A 12840-nucleotide genomic window follows, 5' to 3' on the forward strand; every position below is an offset into this window, starting at 1 on the left:
TCGAAATAAAACAAGGGGAAGAAGTGTTCAATCCTTAAAGTGAACTTACTACCATATAAATCAATTCGATTGACATAGATTGAAATAAAATAAATTCTGGTTTATGGCAATCCATTCAAATTGTTGTGTATTCACTTCTTTAACAATTTTGGGTAGTCTCTCATATAAAGAATGTGTTGTTGAATTTTTTTTTATAAAAAAATAGGAATGATTTATGGTACCTTAATTCTTTAAGTTGTGTACATGCCTAGGAGAAAGTCAATAGTACGTCATATGGAAAGGATCACTCTAGTTATTCTAGCAGCGATTCTGACGACCATAAGTCGTTAGGTGACGATCATGAATAAGCACCTAAAACACAAATATTCACTCACAATGCGGGCTCGTTGAGTACAAAGTCATCATGTCGAGGTGGGGTTCCTTCATAACGATGCCAGAATTATAATATTGACGATGAAATCATTGATGAAAATATATGAAAGAAGAGAGCTTTCAGGTTGGAAGGACGTGAAAGTTTGGAAGAATTTTAGACAACTGTACATCTCAGATGCTATATGGACGGAATATATTCAGCATGTGATGTTCGAGTGTTTATATTCATCATGACGATTGCAGTCTGATGCAGAGAACCATAACCGATGTGTTCATTATTCTGTTACCATGCATATTGGCAGTTATGTTTTGTTCATTTTGCATGCGAAGCGGTTGGTATGATTCTTTTTTTATTAGATCAATTTTTTAATTTTTTTATAAATATTTTTGCAAATCAATTTACTCCTCAGGGTCAAAGGAATTTTTCAATGTTGCAGTTGAGATATGATGGGAGCATAGCAGATCAAAGAACTGGACGAACATATGGGGGCACAGCATGTAAAGGAAATAACACAGATGGGGGTTGCGAGAGGTGGTCAGGACCGGCATGCAGGAGCAATATGAATAGTTTTGAATTGAGATCAGGTTCCTTTGTTACCACAGTTCCTAGGAAGTACGACGATAATTCTAGTCTTAGCATTAGTGATTGCAAGGACATCTGCTGGAAAGATTGTCAATGTGTTGGTGTTAGTACCAGAGGCAATATTGCCAACAATACTGGATGCACGTTTTTTTATGGAAGCTTTACACAAGACCTGAGTGGAAATGCAATTCAACACTACATTATTGTTCAAGGCTCTTCAGGTTAGCTGTTCTTTCGTTTTCTGGTTATCAATTTATAACCCAACAATGCAATTAATTTTAATTAAATTCCCATTGGATGTAGGGAAAAGGAATTGGATATGGATTATTTTAGCTTCTGTGGGATTTGTTTCAATGATGGGGCTCGCAGGACTCTTGTGGTATCTGAGAAGGAGAAGACTTCGAGGTAACATTTTCTAAATAACAAACAAATTTACTGATTTTTTTTTTTGTTTTTTTTGCTTTTATAAGCATTAAGACTTGTTGAATTCCGGGATTTTTTGTTTTTGTTTCAATGATGGGGCTCGCAGGATTTTTTTTGTAAATATATATATATGATGGGGCTCGCAGGATAATTTATAACATCTTTTTTGAATTTTTTGTTTTTGTTTCAATGATGGGGCTCGCAGGATAATTTATAACATTTTTTTTGTTTCAATGATGGGGCTCGCAGGATTTTTTTGCTTACTTTATCATATCAATCTTAGCAGAGAAGTATCTCAATGAGTTGCTGACATTGGATTCAACGAACGATACGCTTGAACTCGAAAATGACGGAAACAAGGGCCATAATTTAAAGGTATATAGTGCATCAACAATTATGGCTGCTACAAATTCATTTTCTGCAGACAATAAACTTGGACAAGGTGGTTTTGGACCAGTTTACAAGGTAGTTTGTTTAAAATTACTTCAAGAAAAGGATTGAAGAACTTATTAACTTGTATCTCAGACCAAGTATTGAATTCAGAGCTGTTTTACTTCAGGGGAAATTGCCGGATGGGCGAGAGATAGCGGTAAAAAGACTGTCTAGAAGTTCAGGACAAGGGCTGGTGGAATTCAAAAACGAGCTTATACTCATAGCTAAATTGCAACACATGAATCTTGTCAGGCTCCTTGGATGCTGCATTCAAGGGGAAGAGAAAATGTTAGTGTACGAATACATGCCTAATAAAAGCTTGGATTCATTTATATTTGGTAAGTTAATTATGCCATCATGCTATAAAGTGAATGGATATCTGTTCTTGAAAGGTTGTGGACTTGGATGAATAACATTGCTCGAATAATATTCACTGTTCTGTTTTGAATGCAGATGAATCAAAAAGGGAGCTGCTAGACTGGAAGAAACGTTTCGAGATTATCGAAGGCATTGCTCAAGGACTACTTTACCTTCATAAGTACTCGAGATTGAGGATAATTCATAGAGATTTGAAAGCTGGCAACATCCTACTTGATGAAAATCTGAACCCCAAAATTTCTGATTTTGGCATGGCAAGAATTTTCAAGATTAATGATTTACAAGCAAATACAAACCAAATTGTTGGAACACGGTGCGCATACATTTACAGTTCCATGTGTCATTACTCTCTTAAGTGCTTAAATGTAACATAACATTCACTTTGTGCATACAGTGGTTATATGTCCCCTGAGTATGTCATGGAGGGCATTTTCTCTGTGAAATCTGATGTCTTCAGTTTTGGAGTTCTACTGCTGGAAATTGTGAGTGGTAGAAGGATCCAAAGCCTCCTTGAAATAGACGGCCACCCTCTCAATCTTGTGGGATATGTAAGTTCATTTCATGCAACCTCATAAATTATACATTGCTAGCTGCATAAGCTTTTAATTTTAACATTAAACGTAAACTTGGTTCAGACATGGGAGCTATGGAAAGCAGGTAGCCCATTTGAGCTGGTGGATCCAATAGTAAGAGAATCTTGCTCTAAAGACCAAGTCTTGAGATGCATTCATGTGGGCTTGCTATGTGTAGAAGACAATGCAGTGGATAGGCCGATTATGTCAGATGTTATATCAATGCTAACAAGCGAAGCACAATTACCTCTTCCCAAACAGCCTGCATTTTCCAGTGCAAGAAGTATTGTGGAAGAAAATCCAGCAGAGACTGGTTCCATAAATGATGTTTCTATGTCAACCATGTATGCGAGATAGAGGATAATTAGAGCGTTAGATGGTTTATTTCTCCTCAAATTTTGTTTATCATATGTCTATTTGGAGCAGACACATTCTCCATCATCAGTATTTTGCTTTTTCAATGATTAATTAGTCTTTTTTGGTGCTCTCAAAATTTAAGTTTCATTCGGAATATGCTTAGAAATTCTTAACAAGGTTGTATTTCATGTTAGTGCGCATGATGATATCTAATAAAATAATGAAGAGAATTAGCGCGGATGTATATGTATTTTGATGTTATCCCAAAAAGATACGTAAAAGAATAATATATAAAAAAAGACTATTTACACAATGAGTTTTGGATTGTTTAATTAGGTACGTGCATAAGTTTTTTAATTAATATTTAAAAGATTTTTTTAGTTTTAAAAAATACGTTGAAGAATTCTGTATATTTAGTTTTTTAATTATGTTAGATGGGATTTGATGCTTATTCTTAAGATTTTTTCCCCTCTTGAATCTTTTATGAAAGTTTTATTGTTTTTAGTTTCACTCTTTAATCCAAGTATATAATTTTTATTTTTTTTGGTCTTTGTTCTTTTGATTTGTATCCTTTTGTTAATTTTATTTTTTTCAATTTAACTCTTGAATTTAAAATTATTTTGTTGCCTTTTGATTTATTTTTATTGCAATTTTAACATTCATTATTTTTATTGTATTTCTTTTTATTTTGGATTTTTTGTGTTTTTTTTTTGTGATTTTAAGCCTTATAATTTTTTCATATATAGTGCCTTTGGTCTTATAACCCAGGTCATGGTTTAAAAAGTTAACTGTAATTGAATTTTTGTCTTATTTTGTTTTTCATATGTTTTCTCTCTCTATGAAATTATTCTATTTTCATTTAATTTTTACTTTGTTAACAAATAAGATCTTTGAGATATTTTTGGAATATTGTAAAGATATATTTTCATAATATTGGCAAGCGTTTATTTTTTGCATTAAATCTTTGTTTTTTTTTTTTTTTTGTTTTGTTTGTTGCAAAGATGGGTCCGCCGCGAAGCGTGGCCCCCTAACTAGTATAAACACTAAATAACATAGTAAAACATTGTAGATGATAAAGACATTAAATAGTGTGGATTGAAATGATGTTTACCTTTTTGCCATTCTCAATAAAAAAACAATGGCCTCGATGATGGGGTAATATGGTTTTTTCCACATGATCCATTGATCAATACCAAAATGATTGAGATAGATCATTTTTTACACATTTAATTACATCCATTTGCGAGGGAAAAATTTTAACACAATAAAATAACTTAATTATTCTTAAAAGAAAAAAAATATAAAATTGGCATCTAGGCTTCTTCATCTTTTCCTTTTTTAAGCACAATTAAATGACAAAATAACCCTTAGAATAAAAACATTATTAAGCTAGTATTCAAGGGCTTTTTCTTATTTTCAAATTTGTTTTTGCTTATAATCAAGTTGAAAGATGGACAATTTAATATTTTAATAAATATAAATATTATTTAAAAAAATAATAATAATTGGCGCGTGTGGGTAGGAAACCCCAGTGCCATTCGAGTGGCACATAAGGCATCTTCTAGTGATCGAATGGTGGCTTCCCAAGCGGCATTTGATTCATCTCGGATGCTCCTCTATTCCTGGATGGTGCATGTGAAAATTGGACTTTTAGTTTGGTGTCGACAACCTTTTCTCTTTTTTTCTGTTCCTTTCTCCCCCTTGATTTCTATGTCAGCCCCTTCAATTTTTCAATACAGTCATTCAATTTGGTTTTTCTTCAAATTTTATCCTTAATATTTCTATTAAAATTTATTTTATTTGAAATAATTTATAAAATTAATTGTTTAATTTTATCCTCCAATTTGTTTTTATCTATAATATTTGGTCCCTAGTTCGTTTGATTGTTATTTTTTGTTTTTTTAATCATTTTCTTGATTTATCTTGTGTATCAATTTCATCCCTCATAGTTTTATTTCATTTAATTTTCATACCAGTTTTAGTCCTCATTCTTTTGATTGCTATTTTATTATCATTTTCCTAGTTTATTTTATTTTTCAATATTATCCTTCACTATTTGATTTATTTAATTTTTATATCAAATTTGGTTTTTATTCTTTTAATATGACTGGTCATCAAATAATATGACTGTTGATGAACCATTATGGTTGTTCATCAAATAATATGACTATTGATGAAGCACTATGATTGTTCATCAAATAATATGATTGTTGATGAAATAATATGATTGTTCATCAAATAGTATGACTATTCATGAAACAATATAATTGTTCATATTAAGTTTCAAGTTTCAAGTTCCAAATGCTATCTTTTGATATTATAAATATACATATAATAATATTAGTAAGCCAAATAGGAGAGTTTGATTGTTTATTTAAATGGTCTCCTGATTATCATTTTTTGCATACCTTTGGGTGTCTCTGTTTTTCTTTTCTGCGTCCATATAATAATCATAAATTGGATTTTTGTTCCTCTCCATGTGTGTTTTTTGGATATAGTTCCTCGCATCTTGGTTATCGATGTCTTGACATTGCATCTCACCGTATTTATATTTCCCGTCATGTCCGCTTCCATAAACATTTGTTTCCATTTGATAATTCTGAACAGATTGCAAAGGTCTCCACCACAACCCCCACCCCACCCGCTACTGTCACTCTCCCAAATTTTCTAAACCACCCTCTGCCACCCAGTTTCACTAGCCACCCAAACAGCCCACAACACTCCGCTTTGCCAATCCAAACAACCACCCGACCACAGCCTCCACCCATCCCTTGGCCATCATCCCATGCTTGTTTATCTAACCCTTATGATGCAGGTTCAGATCGTCAATTGGTCTCCTCTCCTTATGGTCTTAGGGCACTTTCTAGTCCCTCCTCTGCTTCGCCCTCCCTGGCCAGCACTCCTGCAACTTCAGTCTCTACTTCCAGCCCCTCCTCTGCTAGCAGTCCTGTGCTTGAGGCTGCTTCTTTATCATCCTCTCCTGTTGGTCTACAACTTATGGTTGATTTGTCTTCTTATCAGCTGCCACAGGTCTCCTCGCTACAACTGTCTTCCCCTGCGTCTCCACCAGCACATAGTAGACATCCTATGACTCTTAGACCGCGGCAGTCGAAGACAACTCCGCTACCACTACTTCTACCTCCACACGGGTACTGTATTCTCCCTCTTCTAAGCTTTTTGCATTCTCTGATGCTGACTGGTATGTAGTTTGGCATAATGCTATGTGTGATGAGATCGCCACTTTACACGAAAATCACACTTGGTCTTTGGTTCCATTTCATCCTTCGATGAACGTTGTTGGCAGTAGATGGGTATATCGGATCAAACGTCGTGTTGATGGTAGTATTGAGCGCTATAAAGCGCGCCTTGTTGCTAGAGGTTTTACCCAGCAGGAAGGTATTGATTATTCTGAAACCTTTAGTCCAGTTATTAAGCAAGTCACTATCCGATTGGTTTTCTCTATCGTGATTTCATGAAATTGGAAGATTCATCAGCTTGGTATTCATAATGCCTTCCTCAATGGTGTTCTTACTGAAGAGGTTTACATGAAATAGCCTCCAGGTTTCGTTGACTCTTCTCTTCCATCTCATGTGTGCAAATTGCACAAATAATTGTATAGTTTGAAATAGGCACCGAGAGCATGGTACACTCGTCTAAGTGATTTTTTGCTCTCCATCGGTTTCCAAGCTTCCAAGGTTGACACCTCCCTATTTATCTTATCTGATGGTACTAATATCTTTTATCTCCTGGTGTATGTTGATGATATTCTGCTCACGAGTAGCAACTCTGCTATGCTCCATCACCTTATACAGTTACTCAGCTTTAAGTTCAAGCTTCGTGACTTAGGTGTTGTTCACTACTTTCTGGGTATTGAAGTTCAGTCTACCAGTATGGGTTTAATGCTGCGTCAACATAAATATATTCTTAACATCCTCACCCGAGCTATTATGACTTCCTGCAAACCATTTGATACTCTAGTCTCCCCTTCGAAAGTCATTTTATTACTGGATCATTCATTCTTTGATCCTACACGATTTTGTCAAATCATGGGTGCTCTTCAATATCTTACCTTCACCCGTCCAGATATATGCTTTGTTGTTAACAGAGTCTGTCAGTTTATGCATGCTCCTACAGATTCTCATTGGGCCGCTGTCAAACGTATTTTACGCTATCTTAAAGGAACAACATCGTATGGTTTCCATATCACTCAAGGCTCCTCTTTTGCTCTACATGGCTTTACAGATGCAGATTGGGCTGGTAGTATTGATGATCACAAGTCTACGGGCGGCTATCTTGTCTTTTTTGGTCAGACGCTGATTTCTTGGAAATCCAGCAAGCAACGCACTGTTGCTCGCTCCTCTATTGAGGCTGAGCATAAAGCCCTTGCTGATGGTACCGCTGAAGTCATTTGGCTTCAATACTTGTTAACAGATTTGCAGGTTCCCTCAGTCTCTGCCCCTACCATTTGGTGTGATAATCTTGGTGCTACCTATCTCTCAGCAAATCCTATCTTCCATGCTCGTACTAAGCATGTTGAAGTGGATTATCACTTTGTCCGTGACCGTGTTGCCAAGAAAGAAATTCAGATTTGTTTTGTTCCCTCTCGGGATCAACTTGTCGATGTCTTCACTAAACCGCTTCTTGTTGCATCCTTTACTGCTTTTCGATTCAAGCTTCGGGTTGATCCCCCACCCTTAGCTTGTGGGGGCATATTATAAAATAGGATTCTAATATAGGATGTTGTAATCATTACAGTTACTGCAGTATTCTGCTGCCTCTATATAAATAGGAAGGTTGGCTAAGGCACAACCCAACACATTCCATTATTCTCAACTAATAGATAATATAAATAGGACACTCATAGATATTGAGGAAGAGATACTCTTGCAAAGAAAAACCTAAATAACAAAAGGAGATAAGAAAAAAAAATACAATCCAAAACTTGCAAGTTGCCCAGAGATTCTAGTTGCACAGATGCGACTTCATAGCATCGTATCTCTCAGGCGCTCCAGTGAAGGTGACAAACACCGCTAGCACTAACATGAAAAGAAAGAAGTCTCTTATGAACGCCGTAGCATAGGCCACGCACCACCTTGAACATCTAGCAATCTCCGAGACACTTCAAAAGACAGATTATCCTTCGAGACGCTTCGAAAGATAGACTATTGCTAGATGTAAGGATTAGACTTTGTGGTCAAGCCGAAATCATCATAGGAGTTTTTTAACTTATAATAAATACAAGTATTTAGTTTAGGTGAAATATTGATATGTATGCATAATATGTATTTTTATCATAAAATTAAACAACAATGAAACTTCTTTTAGGTAGAATGTTTTAAGGTGATTTTTATATTTTATTTAGTATAAACAGTCTCTTTACCCAAAATTTTTAAAAACTAGTTAGGATTTCTAGTAACCATAAAACTAGAAGGAGATTTTTTTTCTTAATTTTACACCTTTTACATAACCAGATCGCCAAGATATGCCCGCAATAAAGTTTTAATTGTTTAGTCATCTTGTTTAATTAGAAAATTTGCTTTCTAAAATGGTAGAGGAGCTATCTAAGATGACTTTAAAATTTGTTGTGTTAACCATTTATGCTAGGTGGTGTTGTGCCTTTATACTTGAGCATGGTGCAACCATTTACTTGTAGAGAAGCGTTGATTTTATACCTGGGTAAGATGGTTGATTAAACAATCACAGGGGAGACAATACATGAAGAAGCAGTCTTGTACCTATGGTAAAAAATATATTTGTACTTGTTGTATAACATAGATGAAGAATGGGTAAGTGTTGTAAGACATAAAGATCAGGAGTTATCCTTAATTTGGACTACGCACGAGGAATGCTGAGAGACTGAAGAAATCAATACACCAACTATATCCTCATTGTATGTGATAGACATTTATAATATTGGAGACTTTGATGATGAACATGTATAAATAATATTTCATGGAGAATACTTAAAGAAAAATTCTTGGAGAATAACATATAGTGATAAAAATTTATGCATGTTTTTATTAAAAAAACTTGTTTAGCATGATCAAACCTTTTCTTGTATTTGGACCAATCTATATGATCTATAAAGACATTTTATAGGCTTTGCACGTGGTCCAAATGTAATAGACTCATATCCAACCATTCAAAACCTCTTGCATCAACTCCATTCTATTATCTTGTTTGTTATTTTAGAGTTGTTCACACAAGAGGTAGAGTTGACGAAAGAGCTACCTTTTGAGGAAAAGGCAAGGCCCTGAGCTATATGCTTAGAAGAGCCTTGGTGAGCATTCTCACTTGTTAGGCAAGTTGTTAAAGATCTAGAGATGGTAATGGAGTACTCGTAGTTAAAAGGTCTTTAACCCTCTCGTTACTTGGAGTTTCTAGATTATATGTTATCGAATAGATAAAGTGTTAGTAAAAAAAATAAAAGGAAAATGAAGTGGACTCTTTTCCGCAGTTCCCACCGATAGCGCCCTAATGAAGTCTGGAGCAAACTTCAAGAGATGTTAGACTAGCTAGTTAACTGGCTTTAGAGGATATTGAAGAGAAGCTCGGTTAGTGATTCATGATCTTTTATAAAAACAAGTTTCATATATGGTACAGGGGATTCTATGATGTTTAAGTCAGCATTGATGTAAGATGAATGAAGCCTTGAAGGCAATATTATGTGTTTATATGTTTATGGTTATTGTTAAGAAATAAAGAAAAAAAGATGAAGATTACAATGTTAGAATGTAAAAAAGTGTTTTTCTTATCTAATGGTTCATCATATATTTTTATCCATGAACTATGTTTATTTGTCTATGGATAAGGGCAAAAAAGAGTGTAAAAAATTGACCTTGGACAAACATCAACTATTTGGATTTGTAGACTCAAATAGGAGATTAATTATATTTATTCAAGGAAAAATGTCTTTTCATGTTGATGAGTTAGTATTTTTGACTCAGAAACTTTGAGACTACTTGGTCTCAACCATGTGCTAGGCTCATGGTTAAGTGGGTCTGGCAATCTATCGGACCTAATATATTTAGACTCAACCATGAGCTGAGCTCAACACTAAGTGAGTTTGGAAAATTGTTAAAACTAATAAGATTGGATTCAGCCATGTGCTAAACCTAAAGAAGCACGAGTCTCACAAATTACCAAACCCAATAAGTTTAGGTTTGGCCATGTGCTGAACCCAAAGAAACATGGGTCTAACAGGATATCAAACCTAACACGCTTGGGTTCAGCCATGTGCTGAATCCAACGAGACGTGGGTTTGAGAAAAGAAAAGAATACCCTGGTAACCTCAAGACAATATGCATTTACTTGTTTAAAAGAAAAGAATAACTTGGTGACATGACCAAAAGATTGATGTCTTCTCCCAAGTGCAGGAGTGTCAAAGTAATAAATAACCCGGCAAGACCGAGGTCGAACCACAGAGAGGTTAATTGTATAAATTATAAATAACAATACAACAACAACAACAATAATACTCAGTACGTGGTGTTGTTACACCTGAGAATGATCTAAAAGATCGGGTCACAGGTTTCCAGCCTATATACTGAGTTTATGAAAAGATCAACAAAAAGATATATTATATAATATAAACAAAATAAATAATAATAATAATATAATAATAATAAAGAGAGAAATAAAAGAGCATGAGCTTGATCTGAACAACCAAGCCAACCAAATGCATGGAAAATGCCTCCTTTTATAGGCCAAAATTTGGAATTATTGAATTGATGACTAATTGTTGAGTGGGTGGCCAACTTTTGACTTGGTGAAAATCTTTATCTTCTTGTCTGAATAAAACAAAAATGCTACCATCCGAACTGGGTCCACTTGAAAACATGCAAATTATAGGAAATTGTCTTAGCTTTCCAGAAAAAAAAGTGGAGGTCATTTGGACTTCTAGAACTCCAGATATGGGCCAAACACTGAACAGTGTTCAGGCTGTAGGACAAATTTGGACTTCTCCATTATTGCTATAATTTGGACTTGAAAACGGCCTTTTTAGATCTTGATGTGCAAATGAAAGTTGTAGGCCTATGTCTTATCAAATCTCTGTAAAAATTTCAGATCATTTGGATATCTAGAACTCAAGATATGACCCAATTACCGAACAGTGTTCCAGTTTGGACTGCACCAACGTTTCTTTTCTAAGCTTCACCCTTCTTTATCTTCAAAATTTCAGTAGTTTAATTCATCAATCAATCCTTTGATTTATGTGATATGCCTGCATTTAAGATGAACATTTGCCATATATTAGGGTATTTTATAGTATTAGACTTGTTATTATAAAACATGCTTTAGTTAAGGAGTTATTGATACTTTAAGTGCAAAATGATGATATAAAACCTTGATAAATATGCACTTTTAAGTACTAATCACACCCCCAACCAGCTTATTACTAGTCCCTAGTAATTAAAGCGTTAAACTAGAAAATAATTTGCAAGTTCCACACAGCAAGGCATTCATCATTCAACTTACTTTAATCTATCCAAATAAATAAAACTCTCATTAAATTCATATATCTGCTCAATACTTCTTAAACAAGATATTACTAAACCTTTCTTTTGTGCTCAAAATATCAACATATAGTTATGGGGCTTTACTAGGAAGAAAAACAAATTTTTGCTCTAATGTTTAAGGTTAACTTCCTTGTGTTAGGATTATTATTTTTTTCTTTTATTTATTTATTTATTTATATACACATACAACTTGAAACACAATGCATCTTTAACCCATGTAACGAGTTTTAGGCTAATGACTCCTAGACCAGTTGGTCTTAGGGCATTAGGTGTTGAGACACCCCTACGAGCTTAGCAACTCGGGTTGCAGATGCTGATACGTAGATAGTGCAATGTTTGATTCCCTTAAGCTTTTCTCCTTAACCCATGTAACAAGCGTTGGGCCAATAGCTCCCAAGTCAGTTGACTTTAGGGTATTAAGTGTTAAAACACCCCTTCGGGCTTAATTGCTTAGGTTAGGGAGGCTACGAAACCAAACTTATCTACCTTTTTATTATCATTATTCTTTTTTTGTTTTTTTTTTTTTTGCAAATTATATACTATCCCTTTCCCTTAGTTGTTACCTTTAACAAAAGAACATAAATAATGTAATGATCCGATGTGCAACCCACAATCATATGTTAAAGTGTGTGTGTGAAAATGAAGATTTAAAAATACTTGTTAAATGAGTATATGAGCAGAATCAAGTGCTACCAATATGAGAGTTTGTAAACCTGAATATTTCAAGAAGTATTCTGATAGACCTTGTTAAGAATGTTTACTAAGATGCGTCTCAAGAGTCACTTTAACAAAAGAACTCCTTTTACTCTGTCATCCTAGTAACAACAGTTTTTGCAAATAGTTTATGAAATAGAAAACACAGTTTGTTTTGTTTTTTTTTAAAAATATCAACTACTACCCTTTCCCCCCAACCAAAATGAGACATTGTCCTCAATGTCTTAAGGTAGAAAGATAAAGTATAGAAGACATCACCTGAATAACGAACACTGACAAACCTGAAACACACTTAAACAAATATAAGAAACAACAAAACACAATAATAAAACCAAAAGACATAAAGTTTTTACAAATGAAGGCTCAAATCCAGTTTAAGCTTTTTACGACTTTCCGTAGTTGACCAATTTATATGACTCATGGAGGGATCAATCACAGGGATGAAAGATTGTAGTTGGTCAACCAATTGTTCAGTAGTAGCAGCAGAGAT

General features: G+C 34.5%; 1 protein-coding gene across 1 annotated transcript; it reads left to right on the forward strand.

Moving 5' to 3' along the window:
- Positions 1–762: 762 nt before the first annotated feature.
- LOC118037819 (G-type lectin S-receptor-like serine/threonine-protein kinase SD1-13) lies at positions 763–3218 on the forward strand. The gene is made up of 7 exons (XM_035043926.2): positions 763–1176; positions 1259–1360; positions 1665–1843; positions 1938–2148; positions 2264–2501; positions 2583–2736; positions 2824–3218. Exons 1-7 carry the CDS (start codon positions 801–803, stop codon positions 3115–3117), a joined length of 1554 nt encoding a protein of 517 aa, XP_034899817.2. The 5' UTR covers positions 763–800; the 3' UTR covers positions 3118–3218.
- Positions 3219–12840: the final 9622 nt, after the last annotated feature.

The sequence above is a fragment of the Populus alba genome, chromosome 1, assembly GCF_005239225.2.
Source record: "Populus alba chromosome 1, ASM523922v2, whole genome shotgun sequence".
NCBI lineage: Eukaryota > Viridiplantae > Streptophyta > Magnoliopsida > Malpighiales > Salicaceae > Populus > Populus alba.

Coding starts and splice junctions, on each gene's coding strand:
- LOC118037819 (XM_035043926.2), top strand. CDS start 801: ATGTTGCAGTTGAGATATGATGGGAGCATAGCAGATCAAAGAACTGGA. Junction 1,177..1,258: donor TATTGTTCAAGGCTCTTCAG/GTTAGCTGTTCT, acceptor CATTGGATGTAG/GGAAAAGGAATTGGATATGG. Junction 1,844..1,937: donor GTTTTGGACCAGTTTACAAG/GTAGTTTGTTTA, acceptor GTTTTACTTCAG/GGGAAATTGCCGGATGGGCG.